The sequence below is a fragment of the Melanerpes formicivorus genome, unplaced genomic scaffold, assembly GCF_026170545.1.
Source record: "Melanerpes formicivorus ecotype bairdi unplaced genomic scaffold, bMelFor1.0.p_v2 SCAF_15, whole genome shotgun sequence".
In the NCBI taxonomy this organism is placed as follows: Eukaryota; Metazoa; Chordata; class Aves; order Piciformes; family Picidae; genus Melanerpes; species Melanerpes formicivorus.
This window is the reverse complement of record NW_027142367.1, coordinates 15,843,308-15,863,809: the sequence shown is the minus strand read 5'-3', so window position 1 is coordinate 15,863,809 and position 20,502 is coordinate 15,843,308. Positions and strand designations below refer to the sequence as shown.

The 20,502-nt window shown below is 48.7% G+C and overlaps 1 protein-coding gene across 1 annotated transcript in view; it reads right to left on the bottom strand.

The window, feature by feature from the left end:
* Positions 1 to 493: 493 nt before the first annotated feature.
* The window catches only part of DOK6 (docking protein 6), a 276,783-nt gene continuing 256,774 nt past the window's right edge, over positions 494 to 20,502 (bottom strand). Inside the window, exon 8 of the mRNA XM_068147758.1 lies at positions 494 to 848. Coding sequence (XP_068003859.1) covers positions 709 to 848 — 140 coding nt within the window. The 3' untranslated portion in view covers positions 494 to 708. The remainder of the gene's footprint in view (positions 849 to 20,502) is intronic.

Sequence of the window (20,502 nt, the reverse complement as noted above, 5' to 3'; positions counted from 1 at the left end):
GGACAAGACTGTGCTGCTGATGTGGACATTCACAGCTCTCGGGGGCGTCGTGAGAAGGGTTCAATTTGTGCCCCAGGAATCAAATGTTAGAGCCGTACCAGGGGGGCGATAACCTCCCCTTCTCGCGTCAAACTGTTCCCGACGCACCACCTCAGCCTGCCGCTCCAAAAACACCCAACGAGCAAACTCAGCTGGGGCTGAAGGCGAGCCCCGCGGCGCCGACACTGCCACGCTCCAGTGACTGCGGCCAGCAAGGACCCGAACCGCTCCGGGGCGAGGCGGGCGGGCAGCAGGGGGAAGGTCCCGGGCGTGGCACTCGCCAGCGCCCCGCTGCCCCCAGCGCCCCGCTGCCCCCAGCGCAGGCCTGCTCCGGTCATGCAGAAACTTTCACACCGACACAGTTTCTTTAGTTTCCACCACTTTTCTCACAACACCAAGGTGTCCCCCTTCCCACCCACCCCCCTCCCCTCGCCCCCCTCCTTTCTGAGCGCGTCGACAAAAGGAACGGCAAAATAAATAAGGAAAGACTTAGCCTCTGCCTCGGGGCCGCCGCTTCTCCAGGCTGCCGCCGCGGCGGGGACCCGGCTGCAGCTGGCCGGCATCGGTGTTCACAGCAAAATGGTGGGGTGCAGAGGGGGCCAGAGGCTCCCCAGCCCCGGGGGAAGGCTCCAGGCATGACTGTCTCTCTCGGCCGGCCGCCCCCGGCTGTCATTGCACCAGACCCGAGCCGTAGCTGAAGGTGTAGCTGCTGGCCAGGGAGAGGGACTGCTGGTGCTCCTCGCCCTGCTCCGAGGCGTAGCTGGGGAACGTCTGCGCCCGGGACACCTTCGCCGAGCCCAGGCTGTGACCTGCGGGGGGAAGCGCGAAAACAAAAGGTGTAACCAGGCTTTCACATTAATCTACTCTAAGCCTTTGATCCCGCGGGCTGAGTTCCTGCTGCCGCACGGTTCCAGGCTGCCAGGAGAGCCACACAGCGCCCTGCAGGGGAAGCTTTTGCCCCTGCCTGCGGGCACGAGGGGTGATGGAGGATGAGCAAAGACAGAAGGTCCCAGGCAAAATTCAGGCATAATTTAAGGTCAGAATTAATATTATTCTTAAGTTGCAGAATATCCTATCTGTGTATCTGTATCCCCTCTACTCAGCCCGAATTAGACCACATCAGGCATACTGCATCTGGCTCTGGGCTCCCCAGCTCAAGAGAGACAGGCTGGGCAGATGGGCAGACTCCAACAGGATGGCATTTAACAAGTCCAAGTGCCAGGTGCTGCACTTTGGTCACAACTCCATGCAGTGTTACAGGCTGGGGTCACAGTGGCTGGAGAGCTGCCAGGCAGAAAGGGACCTGGGGAGACTGATTGACAGCTGAACATGAGCCAGCAGTGTGCCCAGGTGGCCAAGAGGGCCAATGGCATCTTGGCTTGTATCAAGAATAGTGTGGCCAGCAGGAGCAGGGAAGTCATTGTGCCCCTGGATTCTGCTTTGGTTAGGCCACACCTTGAGTCCTGTGTCCAGTTCTGGGCCCCTCAGTTTAAGAAGGACATCGAAACACTTGAACGTGTCCAGAGAAGGGCAACAAGGCTGGGGAGAGGCCTTGAACACAAGCCATTGGCTGTGTATAAAGCCAATGATCAAACTGAGAAGGTGAGCCCTATAACCCTGTTCTGTAACCTGGTCATTGTCCTATCTCAAAATTCCCTTTTGAAATGGAGATTCAACCAGGAACAAAAAAATTCATTTCCAAAATGGCTATCTTCATGCAGTGGGTGGTTTCCACTTTTTGGCAATGTATGTTGAAGCCTGGGTTTAAAATGGTTTGGGATAATGGTTTACAAAGTGTCTTTAATGCATCTACTCTATGAAGAAATGCAACATCCTAGTTTTCCCACACATTAAAGAGTAGCTGTAACAGTACAGACTCCGGTGCTGAAGAACTCAGCTCTTGTGGAAAGGTTTCAAAGCAGCTAGCAGCATTCTAGAACCCCCCCAGCAGGGCTGGAATCAAGAATGCTTTTGGTAGAGCTTTGCATTTGGAAAAGTTTGGCTATAACTGAGTGCTTCATAAAAACACACACAATTGTGATCCTCCTGCAGATGAGCTATCAGTGCAGTACTGGGACCAGGAGGGAAAACAACATAAAAATAAATGAAACCTAGAATAAAAGGAGCATCTCAGTGACACTGGAGACAATAAAACTAGAGATTGAATTCCCAGAAGCATGTTAATAGTGATAAAAATCCCTTTCAGAGCACGAGCAAGCAGGATGAGTTCTCTATGTCAGGTTTTGCTATTAATTCACTGTGTTAAGCTGACACTGGCTATCAAAGCCTGACTGAGATGCTAGGTATAAACATTTGCTGCTTCAGGAAGCTTTTGCATCAAACTGAATTAAAATGTATGGTGGCTGTGAGGGCTGAGATGCAAAGCAAAACCAGTGAGAATCACAGAATGTTAGGGATTGGAAGGCATCCCAGAAGATCATACAGTCCACCTCCCCCCCTCCACCCTGCAAGATCAGGATCACTTAGGGCAGGTCACACAGGGTGGGTTTGGAATGTCTCCAGAGAAGGAGATTCCACAACCTTCCAAACAGAGAGGGACCTGGGGGTGCTGATTGACAGCTGCCTGAATATGAGCCAGCATATTCAGTTCTTCACTAAGCGAGTCATTCGTCATTGGAACGGGCTGCCCAGGGAGGTGGTGGAGTCACCATCCCTGGAGGCGTTCAAGAGGGGATTGGACGTGGCACTTGGTGCCATGGTCTAGTCATGGGGTCTGTGTTGATAGGTTGGACTCGATGATCCTCGAGGTCCTTTCCAACCTAAGTTATACTGTGATGCTGTACTGTGATAACCTGTCTGGGCAGCCTGCTCCAGGGCTCCAGCATCCTCACAGTGAAAATGTTTTTCCTTCTGGTCCCATGGCACATCCTCTGCTCCAGCCTGCACCCACTGCCCCTTGTCCTATCATTGGACATCACTGAGCAGAGCCTGGCTCCATCCTCCCAAAGCTGCCCAAACCAGGAATGAGGGCACCCCTCAGACTCCTCTGCTCCAAGCTCAAGAGCCTCAGCTCCCTCAGCCTGTCCTCACAGGGAGATGTTCCACTGCCTACAGCATCTTGGTGGCTCTGTGCTGGACTCTTTCAAGTGGTTCCCTGAGGTCCTTCTTGGCCTGAGGGGTACAGAACTGGACACATAATACATTGTCTGAGAATAACTTTAAGTGCTTTGTTGTTTTGACCAACTTTTAAGCGTGGTAATCAGCGAGGCCTTCACACATTTTTGCTATCACTTGCTAACCAAGAGAGTTGCCTAAACTCAGGCCTGTTTGCACCATGTGCTGTATCTCATCACCTTAATTTCAGATTCACTTCTGTAGAATAATGCAGCTTTAATACAGTGATGAAGAGTGCCCCTACTCAACTCATTTCTAGCTCAGGTATTAAGGCAGTCTTTTAGAATACAGATGATGAATTTGAACCCATTAAGGTTCAAAAGTGAATTCAATTCAAGTCTTCCTGGCTCTGTGTCTCAGCTGCTTACACATCCCTTACAAGAAAACCCGTGGCTGCTAAATGTCACAGCAGGGTTGATTTCAGCCATTCTGTAACCAAAGAGCTTAATGAGGAGAAGCAACTTCTTCTTCCCTAACTGCTAGGATACATAGTCAGAGAGAGAGTCAGCTCCAGATGATGAAAACGCAGTCCACAAAGACAACAGATCTAAGACATGTGGGCAAGGCTCAAGCTGAACAGCATGACAGGGACATATGGACATCACAACAGAAAGAATGGCAGACATTAGTTCAAATGAAAGGTGAAAGCTGCAGGTAGCAGAGGATCTGTGAGGTTAGCAGAGAACAGCTCTGTGCAACGTGGTCACTTTGGACATCCATTGCTTAGAAATTAATGAATCATAGAATCACAGAATGGCTCAGGTTGGAAGGCATCTGAGCATCTACACCTACTTCCCTACCATGGGCAGGGAGGTAGGGGTAGATGATCTCTAAGGTCCCTGCTATGGGCATGGACACCTCTCAAGTAGACTCAACTGCTCAAGGCCTCATCCAACCTGGCCTTGAACACCCCCAGGGAGAAGGCATCCACAGCCTCCCTGGGCAACCTACTCCAGAGTCTCACCACCCCCCCTACCGAAGAACTTCTTGTAGGATCCAGTGTAACTTTGCTCTCTCTCTCAGCTTCAAACCATTCCCCCTTGGCCTGTCTCTAGACACCCTCATGAAAAGTCCCTCTGCAGCCTTCCTGTAGGATCCCTTCAGGTACTGGAAGGCAGCTCTAAGGTCCCCCCAGAGTTATCTTCCCTCCAGACTGAACACCCCAGCTCCTTCAGCCTGTCTTCTCCTCAGAGGTGCTGCAGCCCTTGGATCATCTCTCTGGCCTTGCTCCAACAACATATATGTAAATAAAGTTAATCAAAACACAACAGCCATAAAATAATGAAGTAGTTTGCTAGTTCCAAGTTGGCTCCAACAGTTATGGCTTTGTTCAGCTATCTATTTTTTTTTGTAACTTAGTGTATGTTCTGCTGGAAATTTTCAGTGGTAATTGTTTGATTTTTATTCCCTGTAAACATTAATTGAATACTCCTGAAGCTGTTTGGCCCCACGGAATCTTAGGTAGAATCAGAACGGCTTAGGCTGGAAGGGACCTCAGAGACCATCTACAGGGACTGCAGCGTCTCCACAGCTGTGTTTTCTGCCAGCAATGACTAAAGGTGCAGGAAAAGTTTTTGCAGTGAAGAATTTCAGTTGCACAGCTTTCTCAGCTTGCTGCTTCAAGGATATGTTCTGTGTCACATCTGAGTCTGAAAAGGTTATGAGAGAAGAAGGAGGAGGCTGGTTGAGGATTTTGCAGCTCTTTTCAAGCATACATAACTAATGCTACAGTTCTCCTGAAGCCAGCATAAGATGAATTTAACCCACACTCCATGATCTGAAGACACCAGCAGGAGTGTGTCCTGGCTTACACAGGAAATGTTGGTTGGGTTGGGGTTTTTTCTGCTCCAGGACAGGACCTTGGAAAGGCAAAGCATTACCCAGCCCTGCTTCATCCTTTATTTAAATTTACTCTCAGGATCACAGAATGCAATGAAGCTGTAGTCCAAAGCAATTAAGCACGAATGATTCATCAAGATAATTTAATGTAACCTGGCAAATTACACCAAAATTAGATTTTTCCTGATCTTAATGATGTTGGAAGCAGAGGCAGTATACAAAGGATCTTATTTCATGGCATGGTGCTTATTTATACCAACCCTTCAGAGGAAAAACCCAATGGTTTCCTAGTAACAGCAGTGACTGATGTACAGGGAAGGAGATTGATCACAACTTCACAGAGAAAACTTGCAGTACTCAGCTAAATGAAATAAAAAACCAATAAAGCTGAGAAGAGATCCAGAGGTAAGCTTGAAAGCTCCCTTCCTGCTTCATACTGGGAGATAAACAGAATAGAATAAACAGAATAGAATAAACCAAACCAGGTTGGAAGAGGCCTTCAAGATCATCGTGTCCAACCCATCAACCAATCCAACCCACCCAAACAGCTAACCCATGGCACCAAGCACCCCAGCAAGTCTCCTCCTGAACACCTCCAGTGATGGTGACTCCACCACCTCCTTGGGCAGCCCATTCCAATGGGCAATCACTCTCTCTGTATAGAACTTCTTCCTAACATCCAACCTGAACCTCCCCTGGTGCAGCCTGAGACTGTGTCCTCTTGTTCTGGTACTGGCTGCCTGGGAGAAGAGACCAACATCCACCTGTCTACAACCTCCCTTCAGGTAGTTGTAGAGAGTGATAAGCTCACCCCTGAGTCTCCTCCAGGCTGAGCAACCCCAGCTCCCTCAGCCTCTCCTCATAGGGCTTGTGTTCCAAACCCCTCACCAACTTTGTTGCCCTTCTCTGGACCCGTTCCAGCAAGTCAACCTCCTTCCTAAACTGAGGGGTCCAGAACGAAGAAGGCAGGTGCCAACCCTTTCACTGTTCAAGCACAAGAATTCAAGGGGCTCATGCTCTTTGGTTAGAGTATTCATCTATGATGTACAAGTCCTGTCTTAAAATCCTTCTCTGCCTGTGGGTAAGGTTTGACACAACACTTTCTGATGGACAAGTCAGCTGCAACTGTTCCCTTTCTCCTCTCTGCCCACACAGCTCTTCATTACCCATTGCTTGTGCCATTGCAGCTGAAAGGCTGCTTGGAGACTGAAGCACTTCACTCATCTGATCTGCAAGAGCCCTGCAAGTCGTTGCACTGGCACAGCTGAGGAGCAGGAACAGGCAGCCAAGGGTGGGAGGTGGCAGGGTTTTGCTCAGACTGGCCCTGCTGCCAGGTAGTCTGCGTGGGGAATGATGGCCTGCAAGCAAAACGCAACCGAGCGCAGGTGACTGCTGTGGCCACCAGATCTCACTTCTCTGCTGTAGGATCAGTTTGGAAGCCCTGTGACTCAGCTTTTCTCATGCAAGATCTAATACAAAGGCAGATTTTTGCAGTGCAAATACAAACAATAAAGAGAAGCAGAGAATCCTATGAGTTTCAGCTTCTGTTGCAGGCCTTTCAGTAGGCTGTATCAGAATAGAATAGAATAGACCAGGTTGGAAGAGACCTCCAAGATCATCGCATCCAACCTATCACCCAACACCACCTAATCAACTAACCCATGCAACCAAGCACCCTCTCAAGTCTCCTCCTGAACACCTCCAGTGACGGCGACTCCACCACCTCCCCGGGCAGCCCATTCCAGTGGGCAATCACTCTCTCTGTGTAAAACTTCCTCCTGACCTCCAGCCTGAACCTCCCCTGGCACAGCCTGAGACTGTGTCCTCTTGTTCTGGTGCTGGCTGCCTGGGAGAAGAGACCATCATCTGCCTGTCTACAAACCCCCTTCAGGTAGTTGTAGAGAGTGATAAGGTCACCCCTGAGTCTCCTCCTCTCCAGGCTAAGCAGCCCCAGCTCCCTCAGCCTCTCCTCACAGGGCTTGTGTTCCAAACCCCTCACCAACTTTGTTGCCCTTCTCTGGACACGCTCCAGCAAGTCAACCTCCTTCCTAAACTGAGGGGCCCAGAACTGGACACAGGACTCGAGGTGTGGCCTAACCAGTGCAGGGTACAGGGGCAGAATGACCTCCCTGCTCCTGCTGGCCACACTGTTCCTGATGCAGGCCAGGATGCCATTGGCCCTCCTGGCTGCCTGGGCACACTGCAGGCTCATGTTCAGCCTACCATCAACCAGCACCCCCAGGTCCCTCTCTGCCTGGCTGCTCTCCAGCCACTCTGACCCCAGCCTGTAGCACTGCATGGGGTTGTTGTGGCCGATGTGCAGAACCTGGCACTTGGATGTGTTCAATCTCCTGCCCTTGGACTCTGCCCATCTGTCCAGCCTGTCGAGGTCTCTCTGCAGAGCCTCTCTATCCCCCGCCAGATCAACTCCTGCCCCCAGCTTGGTGTCATCAGCAAATTTACTGATGATGGACTCAATGCCCTCATCCAGATCATCAATGAAGATGTTAAAGAGCACAGGGCCCAGCACTGATCCCTGGGGCACACCACTGGTGCCTGGCTGCCAGCTGGCTGTGGCACCATTCACCACCACTCTCTGGGCTCAGCCATCCAGCCAGTTCCTAACCCATCTCAGAGTGCTGCTGTCCAAGCCATGGGCCGACAGCTTGGCCAGGAGTTTGCTATGGGGGACGGTGTCAGCTACCCATTAGGCAAAATAAAGACACAGGCTTTTACAGCTGCACAGCAAGCTCTGCCCTGGGATTTCTTCACCTCTGCACAGATGACTTTGCAAACACAACGGTGTTCTTGTGGTGCAGTTTCCCTGTTCTAGGTAATCACAATAAACTCGAGCTGTGAAAATAAAATTTGACATTTCCATTCCCAACACGAGGAGCAGAGAATGGAAGTCATTAAATGAAAGTCAGTTGGATATCTTTATTAGCAGGGTGATTTGTGCTCGGGAGTGCTCTGAGGCTTGCTGCGGACAGTGTGACTGCCACAGACACTTCTATAAATGCTACAGAAACTCAGGGTGAGTTTCTGTCAGTCAGTGAGTGCAAGCTAAGGCCAAATAAAGTGAATCACTCTCTGTAAAGCCATCTTGGCTTTTCCTTGGGAAGCTGTGTTGTACACAATAAACAGAACAGTCTGGAAACCGGTGGAACAGAGACGATGAGGTTTTATCCACCGAGGGTGGTGCAAGGAGGTGGAAAAAATCCAATTAGCTAACAGATGTTCCAGGAATAAAACATTAGTAAGAATGAGGCAGTTGGATGCTGCTTGCTCACAGAATTCTCACCGGGCAATAAATGCAGCCCTTGAGCCATACAAATTCACAAAACCAGTAGCAGCCTTTAATCTGGATTTATGGCCTCGGTGGACTTTCCCCTCCCCACTGAAAGCTCCTGCTCATACCAGAGGAGATCCACAGAGTGCACTGATTCCAGTATCTGAAGGGGGCCTACAGGAAGGCTGGGGAAGGACTTCTCAGGATCTCAGGTAGTGGTAAGACTAGGGGGAATGGAATGAAGCTGGAGGTGGGGAGATTCAGGCTGGATGTGAGGAGGAAGTTCTTCCCCATGAGAGTGGTGAAGCCCTGGAATGGGTTGTCCAGGGAGGTGGTTGGGGTCCTGTCCCTGGAGGTGTTTAAGCCCAGGCTGGACGAGGCTCTGGCCATCCTGATGTAGTGTGGGGTGTCCCTGGCCATGGCAGGGGGGTTGGAACTGGATGATCCTTGTGGTCCCTTCCAACCCTGACTGATACTATGATACACTGAAGACACAGTTTTGATGGGGAAGTGTTGGGAGCTGTTTCAACCTTTGATGTTCTTTGCAGCATTTTTATTGACACAGGACAAAACCAGAAGGGCACTGTAGCTGTGTCCTGAGAGCCCGCCAGGGAAGAGCACAGAATGGCTCAGGTTGGAAGGGGTCTCAGAGGTCATCTACTCCAACCTCCCTGCCATGTCAACTAGATTTGGTTGTTCAAGGCCTGATCCAAACTGACTTTGAACACCCCCAGGGAGGAGGCAGCCACAACCTGCCTGAGTGGCCTATTCCAGAGTCTAAGCACCCTTGTACCGAAGAACTTCCTCAGATCCAGTCTAACCCTACTCTCCCCCAGCTTCAAACCATTCTCCCTTGTCCTGTCTCTAGATACCCTCATGAAAAGCCCCTCTGCAGCCTTCCTTAGAGGATCCCTTCAGGTATTGGAAGGCAGCTCTAAGGTACCCCTGGAGTCTTCACTTCTCCAGGCTAAACAACCCCAGCTCCCTCAGCCTGTCCTCATAGCAGAGGTGTTCCAGCCCTTGGATCATCTTTGTAGCCCTCCTCTGGACTCACTCTAACAGCTCTGTGGCCATGGATCTCTTCCAACCTGGTCTATTCTATTCTATTCTGTTCTACTCTACTCTACTCCTATTCTATTCTATTCTATTCTATTCTATTCTATTCTATTCTATTCTATTCTATTCTATTCTATTCTATTCTATTCTATTCTATTCTATTCTATTCTACTCTACTCTACTCTACTCTACTCTACTCTACTCTATTCTATTCTATCTTATGATGGAGACACCATGGAAAATGGACACAATATTCAAGGTGGGGTCTCAGCAGAGCAGAGTCAAGGGGCAGAATCCCCTCTTGCCCTGCTGCCCACACTGCTCTTGATGCAGCCCAGGGTACAATTTGCCTTCTGTGCTGCATGAGGAAACAGTGCAAGAAATCAAACCATTATGACTGTTTATTTCAGGTGGAAGCTTCTATCCTCCACGAGCCTTTGTAGAAAAGAAAGAGACTCCACATTTCATTGTGGTTAAAGAAAATGCCCCTCCCCCAAAACCCCTCCCTGCTCCCACCTCAGCTCGGTGAAGTGGTTATTACTGCACCAGAAAGGATACTTTCATTAAGGCAGAAAAGAAATGATTGCTGTCCTCCTATTTATAAATTGCTGCTGGTTCCAACCCTGCCAGCTCTCCATCCTGAATATACAGCAGCTTCCATTGAGCTGCTGATGACCAAGCAGCTTTTCCTTTGCTGCTGTTAGACGATTGGAATAAACCAGAGAAAAGTTTCACTGCAGGACAAACCTCCACAAAGCCAAACATTCACTTTTTTTTTCTTGCAGTGAGGATGCCAGTTGAATTGGAAGGGCATTAATTGGTGCAGCAATTATTATGCTGCCACTCACACACACACACAAAAAAACAAGAGAGGCAATGGAAAGGAGCAGATGGAAAGTGAAAAAATAGCATAAACTCCCTGACAGCACTTTGATTTCCAGCCACTCACTGCAAGTGAAACTCTGGGCCTGTTTCAGCTCCAAATAAAGAAATACAAATTTGTCCCTTGAGTTTAACCACAACTTGGAATGAAAACTCCAAGGAGCACAGCTGGGCTCCCACATTCTCTGTTTGCTAAGTAATTTTGGATTTCACTCAATCAAAAGAGTTCTCTTTCTGATGGGAAAAATGAGTATCAGGAGATAGATTTTGGGAGTCATTTTTTTTTTTTTTACAGAAAATGGTTTGGTTTGTTTATTAGAAATCGTTTCTGATAGAAGTCACTTAAAGTGCTTGATAAAATAGACAGGAAACATGTTAAGGGAGTGGATATCTCCTTAAAAAAAACACCTCTAATGATTTAAAATACTTCACTTGAATTTTCAATTAAAAAGCCTTTTCATTTTCTTCAGCCTCTGAACTGAAGTGAACAGCACTGCAACAAAGTTGGTGAGGGGTTTGGAACACAAGCCCTATGAGGAAAGACTGAGGGAGCTGGGGTTGCTCAGCCTGGAGAAGAGGAGACTCAGGGGTGACCTTATCACTCTCTACAACTACCTGAAGGGAGGTTGTAGACAGGCTGATGATGGTCTCTTCTCCCAGGCAGCCAGTACCAGAACAAGAGGACACAGTCTCAGGCTGCGCCAGGGGAGGTTCAGGTTGGATGTTAGGAAGAAGTTCTATGCAGAAAGAGTGATTGCCCATTGGAATGGGCTGCCCGGGGAGGTGGTGGAGTCACCGTCATTGGAGGTGTTCAGGAGGAGACTTGCTGGGGTGCTTGGTGCCATGGGTTAGCTGTTTGGGTGGGTTGGATTGGTTGATGGGTTGGACACGATGATCTTGAAGGTCTCTTCCAACCTGGTTTGGTTTATTCTTATTCTAACAATCAGTTTATTCTTATTCTAGCATTCTTTTTCCCAGCATCAAGAGTGAGTAGAACACTGAATCAGAGAACGGTCTGGGTTGGAAGGGGCCTCCTAAGGGCATCCAGGCCAACCTGCTGCAGTCAGCAGGGACATCCTCCTCAGGTTGCTCAGAGCCTTGTGGAGCCTGACCGTGAATATCTCCAGGGATGGGGCCTCAACAAGGGAAAAATAGGTGCAAGGTAAAATCAAAATCTCCCAGTTTAATAAAATGAGTTCTTTACACTCTGCCCTCTTGACATCGCTCCTGCAATACTCTGTCCAGTTTGGGGCTCCCCAGTTCAAGACAGACAGGGATCTGCTGGAGTGAGTCCAACAGAGGCTAGTGAAGGGACCAAAACATCTCTGCTGTGAAGAAAGACTGAGAGCCCTGGGGCTGTTTAGTCTGGAGAAGAGAAGGCTGAGAGGGGATCTGATCAATGTCTCTAGATGTCTCTAGGGGTGGGTGTCAGGATGAAGGTGCCAGGCTCCTTGTGGTGGTGCTCAATGATAGCACAAGGAACAACAGGTACAAGCTGGAACACAGGAGGTTCTACCTTAACAGGAGGAGAAACTTCTTTGGTGTGGAGCCCTGGCCCAGAGAGGTATTGGAGTCTCCTTCTCTGGAGACTTTCCAAACCTGGATGTGTTCCTGTTTGACCTGCCCTAGGTGATCCTGCTTTTGGCAGGGGGTTGGACTGGATGATCTCTGGGGATCCTCCCTAACATTCTGTAATTCTATGATTTTCCTGTCACTAGTGAATACAATTCAAGAAAGAGATCTCCCGTTGATACCTGCAGGGATGAAACAGCCTCTAGAGAGCCTACCTTTCAAAAGCTGCTCTTTCACCCATGCACTGAAAGCATTTATTAAACCATCTGCTATTCAGAATGAAGCTTTCTATGGATCAGCTTTCTATGAAATTGTCCTCAGAAAGAATCTTTAGGGGGCATTCAGGTTATTTCTAGCTACAACCAGAGAGTAATAGTGGATGCCATATGCAAGTGAAAATGTTGCAGTAGCTGATAATTAGCTCCCTGGTAATGAGTAAGAAGCTTCCTCAAACACTTGAAGGCAGGAAGACACTTGAAGACAGGAAGACAAAGCTCTCCAGCATCTCTATAGAAGAAAGAGCACATTTTCTTGCTACAAAAAAGCCCACTTTGAAATTATAGACTTAATTAATATGACATGAGACTGTAGGCAGTTCAACTAAAAGCTAAGGCTGCTTAATTCAGTTTAAAACAGGACCTTGCTTTTCACTAGCACTGCTTAGGACAGTTCAAAGAGACAGACTGAATTACAGAAAAAGTGTAACAAATTTAGTAATGCTTTGCTACACTTTCCTACTAAAAGAATAAAGACAACCTGCTGAGTGCCATGCAATCATTTGCATGATTGAAGCTGGAGGAGGGCAGATTGAGACTGGAGATGAGGAAGAAATTCTTGACAGTGAGGGTGGGGAGACACTGGAACAGGTTGCCCAGGGAGGCTGTGGATGCTCCCTCCCTGGAGGTGTTCATGGCCAGGTTGGATGAGGACTTGAGCAACTTAGTCTAGTGGAAGGTGTCCCTGCCCATTGCAGGGGGGTTGGAACTAGATGATCTTCAAGGTCTCTTCTAACCAAACTGACCTAGGAAATCAATGAGCATGAATTGAGCCAAACTGGAAATCAAATTCTACCATTTTCAGATGAGAAACATGAACATTGTTCTGGGAAAACATAACAGTGACCTTCCAGTACCTGAAGGGCATCTACAAGAAGGATGGAGAGAGACTGTTTCCAAAGGCCTACAGTGATAGGACTAGGGACAATGGCTTCAAGCTAGAAAAGAGTAGATTGAGATTTGATGTTAGAAACAAGTTCTGCACCATAAGGGTAGGGGAACACTGGAACAAACTGCCTAGGGAGGTAGTTGAGGTCCCATCCCTGGAGATATTCAAGGTCAGGCTTGACCAGGCTGTAAGCAACCTTGTATGACTGTACACACACAAAAAAAAACCCCAGAGATGGATTCTATGAGTGATACTTGAGGTGTATTGTGAGTTTGCCAAATTCTCTAGGTAACAGGTAAGCTACAAAGCTGATTTTGGGAACAGATACCTCAGTTCTCCTGCAGGTTCAATAGAATCATAGCATGGTCTGGTTTGGAAGGGACCTCCAAAGGTCATCTAGTCCAACCCCCTCTGCCATCAGCAGGGGCATCCTCAACTAGATCAGGCTGCCCAGAGCCCTGTCAAACCTCACCTTGAACAGCTCCAGAGATAGGGCCTCAACCACCTCCCTGGGCAACCTATTCTAGTGTTGCACTACCCTCACGGTGCAGAGCCATGCAGGTGCTTTGGTATTGGCCCCTGCAAGTGCTTGAATAGTTCAGAAGAAGGTTCCTAAGTTCCTTCTCAAAGCTTGGCTTCTGTGCAGGCACTGAAGGCACTGGGAACAAAGGAGAGGTTTCTGTCTGTATTGAGAGAGTAGCACTCAGAGTTCTTTTGTTCCTTGCAGAGATCCCACCTATAAAACATGTGGAAATAAGGCAATTTACAGAGGCTGAACAAATGATTTCCCTGTATTATTTATTCTCTAAAAGAAAGCAGCTCACTGATTCTTTTTTTTTAGATTATATAAGTTTAATTGGAATAAAGTAGAGGCCTCAGACATCAATGAAGCACTCAGGAAAGTTAATCCATTTTTCATGACTCTATAAATAATTTCTCCTTGCTGTAAAAGCCTTCAATTACCCACCAGGAAATAAAAAACAATGGCTATAACTCACTGAGGGCTGCAACGTGATGTGCTGGTACCTTACCCCCCCACCCCTGAAAGGAAATTCACTGGGATCAAGCTGGGTCACTTCCATCAGCCTTGTGTGACGCTGGGCTGAATGTGGTAGAGGTAAATCCTGCACAGGTGTGGCACGCTGCTCCATCTCTGTGTGGCTGCTGATGGGAGGAATCCCTTTTGCTTTACTCTCTGGGATGACAGAAGAAATGGCTTCAGCCACAGCACTTCACTCCTCCCTTGCCACCCAAAATAAGCTGAGAGATAAACAGGACATCAAATCTAACAGTGACTGTGGGACATTGAAATGATCACCTCTGTGCCTTCTCTCTGGTGGGAGTTTGTTATTAAAACTGTAAATATCCCACTCTCAGTTTTGCTGTTTCTGTTCCTTCTCTCACTGAGGCTGGGGTGGTTTTGATTTCCCCCCTCCCTCCCCCCCCCCCCCCCCCCCCCCCCCCCCCCTTGCTGGTATTTCTTTTGTAGCCTCTCAAATCACAGAAGCTGTAAGAGCAGCACAGCAGCAGTCCCTTCAACAGCTTTCCCTCATCCCAGCTGCCAGGAAGAGAGCCCTGACAAACCCCCAGTGCATTTTGCCAAATCAGTTGCCCGATCTGCTGAATCAGGAAGGGGTACAGCACCCTCATATCTTAACTGACATTCATTTTGCTCTCCCTTACTGCCTATTAGTTAAGTATGACTAAAGCAAGCTGGGAAAGGGGCAAAAAACATACAAAAATTGCCCAGAGCAGAAGGCAGTAACCTGCAATCCTCTTCAGAACATGCCATGTACAAAGTAATTACACTTCACACAAGGGTTTGGAGACAAGAGCGTCTTACACTGAAGAGAGGTGTTTTCCTGATGGCCATTTTGCTCTTGGCTTTGACTGGGAAGTGCTGTAATGCAGAGCTGAAATTCACTCTGAGCGTCTGTAGTCACAGTGTGCAGATAACAGCTGACAAGGGGAACAAAGATGAAGCCCACAGGATGGTTGAATATTAAAGGGATTGGTGCTGGGTAGCAGTTTAGCTAAGAGCAAGACAGGTGGCATGAAGCCATCAGCAGTAGAAAGGAAAGGAAAGTGACACAACAAATGCACTTCATGATTTATGAATCAGAATGGTTTGAACTGGACCTTTGCAGGCCAGCCAGCCTAACCCCCTGCAATGAGCACCAGCACCTTCAACCAGATCAGTTTCTTCAGAGGCACATCCAGCTTGACTAGGAATGTTTCCAGCAGTGGGGCATCTCCTGCTTCTCTGGGCAACAGGCTCAGTGTTTCACCACCCTCACAACAAAGACTTTCTTCCTTAGCTCTAGTCTAAATCTACCCTTTTTCAGTTTAAAACCACGGTCTATTGTCACAACAGATCCTGATAAAAAGACCATCCTCATCTGCCATATAAAGTCTTCAAGTACTGAAAGGCCACAGAGTGTCCCTGCACCTTTCTCTTCTCCAAGCTGAACAACCTTAACTCTTGCAGCCTGGCCTCACAGCAGAAGTCCATCAGCCCTCTGATCATTTTTGCAGCCCTCTTCTGGACCTGCTTCACTCAAAAAAATCACAGAATGTAAGGGGTTGGAAGGGACCCCAAAGATCATCCAGACCACCCCCCCCTGCCAAAGCAGGATCATCCAGGGCAGGTCACAGGGGAATACATCCAGGTGGGTTTGGAATGTCTCCAGAGAAAGAGACTCCACAGCCTCTCTGGGCAGCTTGCTCCAGGGCTCTGTCACCCTCACAGTGAACGCTTTCCTTCATGTGGAGCCTCCTCTACTCCACCTTCTCCCCACTGCCCCTTGTCCGATCGCTGGACATCACTGAGCAGAGCCTGCTCTGTCCTCCCAAAACTGCCCTGCACATCTTTATCAACATCAATGAGGGCACTCATCAGGTTCCTCTGCTCCAAGCTCAAGAGCCCCAAGCTCCCTCAGCCTGTCCTCAGCAAGGAGACGTTCCATTGCCTTCAGCATCTTGGTGGCTCTGCGCTGGACTCTTTCAAGCAGTTCCCTGAGGTTGTTCTTGACGTGAGGGGCCAAGAACTGGACACAATATTCCAGATGAGTCCTCACCAAGGCAGAGTAGAAGGGGAGGAGAACCTCTCTCAACCCCCTAACCACAGCCCTTCTGATACAGTAGAATGCCACTGACCACAAGAGCACTTGGCTGGCTCATGTTGTCCACCAGGACTGCCTGGCTCCTGTCCCCTACACTACTCTCCAACAGGTCAGTCCATGCAAGACTCTACTCTTGTCCTTGTTGGATTTCATTCAATTTCTCCCAGCTCTCCAGCCTGTCCAGGTCTGGCTGAATGGCAGCATAGCCTGGAGGGGTGTCAGCCACTGCTCCCAGTTTGGTGTCATCAGCAAACCTGCAGACAGTGCAAGTGCTGACCTCCCTCATATTGTGCTAGATTGAGTTTCTGCCTCACTAGAAATAGGAAGTAGGACTGGAACACCTCTGCCACTAGGACAGGCTAAGGGAGCTGGGCTTGTTCAGCCTGGAGAAGAGAAGGCTCCAGGGTGACCTAATAGCAGTCTTCCAGTAACTGAAGAACAAGAAGGCTGCAGAGGGACTGTTTGCAAAGGCCTGCAGTGATAGGATGAGGGACAATGGTTTGACATTAGAGAAGAGCAGATTTAGGTTGAATGTTAGTAACAAGCTTTGCACCATGAGCCTGGTCAAACACTGGAACTGGTTGCCCATTGAGGCCTCATCCCTGGAGATATTCAAGGTCAGGCTTGACAAGGCTCTGAGTAACCTGATCTAGTGTGAGGTGTCCCTGCTGACTGCAGAGGGATTGGACTGGGTGCTCTTTGGAGGTCCCTTCCAACCCAAACCATTCTATGATTGTATGACTGAGAGCTATTTCTACAGAGATGAGCAGACCTAACTGAATTTTCCTAAGGCTTCATACAACTTCCATTTCCATATTTCCCTATCTTGGTTTCTTTAAACTTCATCAGCAGTATCATGCATAAACATTTTCCACTGTGCTTTGCAGCATGACCAGTGGAAAAGGTCTAACTGACTATGAAGAATCTTAAAACCATTCTAGTAGATTTGGAGTGTTTTTACATTGGAGTTTTGTGCTGTTTCAGTATTTTTTTTTCTCATAGGATTTATTTCTGTGCTGGATTTAGATTAAAACATCAAATCAAATCAAATCAAATCCCTTTTCTCTGTTATATGCTCCTCAAGTGTCCATGCATTTAAAAGGGGACTTGATAAAAAATGGTGCTCTGTAGGGCATATACTAAATATTCTGAAGGCAAATGAAGAGAAATATATGGAAGTATAGCAGAACATAGAATAGAACATAGAATAAAGCAGGTTGGAAGAGACCTTCAAGATCATCGAGTCCAACCTATCATCCAACATCACCTAATCAACTAACCCATGCAACCAAGCACCCTGTCAAGTCTCCTCCTGAACACCTCCAGTGACGGCGATTCCACCACCTCCCCGGGCAGCCCATTCCAGTGGGCAATCACTCTCTCTGTGTAAAACTTCCTCCTGACCTCCAGCCTGAACCTCCCCTGGCGCAGCCTGAGACTGTGTCCTCTTGTTCTGGTGCTGGCTTCCTGGGAGAAGAGACCAACCTCTGCCTGTTTACAACCTCCCTTCAGGTAGTTGTAGACAGCAATAAGGTCACCCCTGAGTCCCCTCTTCTCCAGGCTAAGCAGCCCCAGCTCCCTCAGCCTCTCCTCATAGGGCTTGTGTTCCAAGCCCCTCACCAACTTTGTTGCCCTTCTCTGGACACGCTCCAGCAAGTCAACCTCCTTCCTAAACTGAGGGGCCCAGAACTGGACACAGTACTTGAGGTGTGGCCTAACCAGTGCAGTGTACAGGGGCAGAATGACCTCCCTGCTTCTGCTGGCCACACTGTTCCTGATGCAGGCCAGGATGCCATTGGCCCTCTTGGCTGCCTGGGCACACTGTAGGCTCATGTTCAGCCTACCATCAACCAGTACCCCCAGGTCCCTCTCTGCCTGGCTGCTCTCCAGCCACTCTGACCCCAGCCTGTAGCTCTGCATGGGGTTGTTGTGGCCAATGTGCAGAACCCAGCACTTGGATGTGTTCAATCTCATGCCCTTGGATTCTGCCCATCTGTCCAGCCTGTCGAGGTCTCTCTGCAGAGCCTCTCCACCCTCCAGCAGATCAACTCCTGCCCCCAGCTTGGTGTCGTCAGCAAATTTACTGATGATGGACTCAATGCCCTCATCCAGATCATCAATAAAGATGTTAAAGAGGACAGGGCCCAGCACTGATCCCTGGGGCACACCACTAGTGACTGGCTACCAGCTGGATGTGACACCATTCACCACCACTCTCTGGGCTCGGCCATCCAGCCAGTTCCTAACCCAGCTCGGAGTGCTGCTGTCCAAGCTGTGACACACCATTAACCATTTTATCACCTGTAATGTGCCCTGCTGGACTCCTTGAGCTGTTTACCTGTCTTAGGAACTCTAAATAAATCCCATTTTAAAAAACCCTGCTGCTTCATCAGCTGGAATACCACTGCTGCTTAAAAGATTTGAATATCTCAGCTCCATTCTGTGATTCATCCCAGCTGCTGTCATGTCACACAGCGCTTAGCAGAAGGTCCCACTGTCATATGAGAAGGTAGCACACCTGCTGAAAGTCTGAGTATTAATTAACTGTATTATAATGCAATCTTTTCATTTCACATGAACCACCAAAAAAAAAAACCCAACCCCAAAAAAGGAACCATTTAGATATCAAGCATCTGACTGAGAATGACCTGGCCCCACCTGAAAAATGGAAGTATCTTTTCCCCAGAAGATTTAACTTCCTGCTAAAGCAAACCTGTTGTATTTCACCTTCTGCTGTACTTTTTATTAGGTTCATAGAATGGTTTGGGTTGGAAGAGACCATACAGATCATCCAGTTCCACACCTCCCCTGCCATGGGCAGGGACACCTTCCACTAGCCCAGGTTGCTCAAAGCCTCATCCAACCTGGCCTTGAACACCTCCAGGGAGAGGATATCCATGACCTCCATGGGCAACCTGTTCCATTGTCTCCCCACCCTCACTGTCAAGAATTTCTTCCTCATCTCCAGTCTCAATCTGGTCTCCTCAAGCTTCAATCCATTCCCTCTCAGCTTATCATTACAAGCTCTTGTAAAAAGTCCCTTCCTGACTGTCTTGCAGGCCCCTTTCAGGTGCTGGAAGACCACTCTAAGGCGTCCCTGGAGCCTTCTCTTCTCCAAGCTGAACAGCCCCAACTTTCTCAGCCTGTCACCACTGGGGCTGACTGACTTTAGCTGAGAACTCAGTAGCCAATATCCCCTTTCTGGTTTAAATGTTCCTGGTGGGTTGGATTAGTTTTCCCTTCCACCACCAACACCACACTGAAGCAAAGTGCAGCTTTTTAGGCACCGAGGCATCACTCCGGGCTCCATCACTGTTCCAGATATCAGCCAAGGCCATGCAATTCCACCTCCATCGGGACTGCTCCCAAACACCCACCTGCAGTACTGTGTCCAGCTCTGGACTCCTCAGCACAGGAAAGACAAGAACCTGTTGGAGCAGGTCCAGAAGAGGCCACAAAAATGATCAGAGGGCTGGAGCACCCTGAGAGGCCTGGCTGAGAGAGTCGGGATTGTTCAGCTGGAGAAGAGAAGGCTCTGGGGAGACCTTATTGTGGCATTTTGGTACTTAAAGAGGGGCTATAAGAAAGATGGGGACACACCTTTTATTAGGGCCTGTTGTGGCAGAACAAGAGATGATGGTTTTACACTAGAAAAGGAGAGATTTAGGCTAGAGATAAGGAAGCCATTTTTGATAATGAGTGGTGAAACACTGGTACAGGTTGCTCACAGAGGTGGTAAAATCCCCAGTCCTCCAATCACTCAAGGCCAGGCTCTGAGCAATGAGCAGGCTCATTCGTCATTGGAACAGGCTGCCCAGGGAGGTGGTTGAGTCACCATCCCTGGAGGCGTTCAAGAGGGGATTGGACGTGGCACTTGGTGCCATGGTTTAGTCCTGAGGTCTGTGTTGATAGGTTGGACTCGATGATCCTCGAGGTCCTTTCCAACCTAAGTGATACTGTGATACTGTAACCTGATTTAGTTGAAGATGCCCCTGTTCATTGCAAGGAGGTTGAATTAGATGATATTTGAAGGTCCCTTTCAACCTGAAGCATCCTGTGATGCTACGAAATGACTTCTGGGAAGCCTCACAACCTCCTCTTGCTGCAGTCACACCTGATTACCCCAGGGGTGCTGGGGTCTGTGGCATGCAGCATGCCAGACGAGTATGAAAAGCTCCCTCAGTCTAATTCAGTAACTGGGGCTCTGGCTGCAGCTTCACCAAGCTGCTCATTTTGCTTACCCTGTCCACTGCTTGGATAATTGGTGTGACCTTTCACTTCTGCCTTTGCTAGAAGAAGACACTCGAGCAGAAATATTCCCTCTTCCAGCACACGCCTGCGGCCCCCAAGTAAAAGGGCAATTATGCTTCATGGTTCAGGGGCTGACACCTTTTCCAGTCTGGT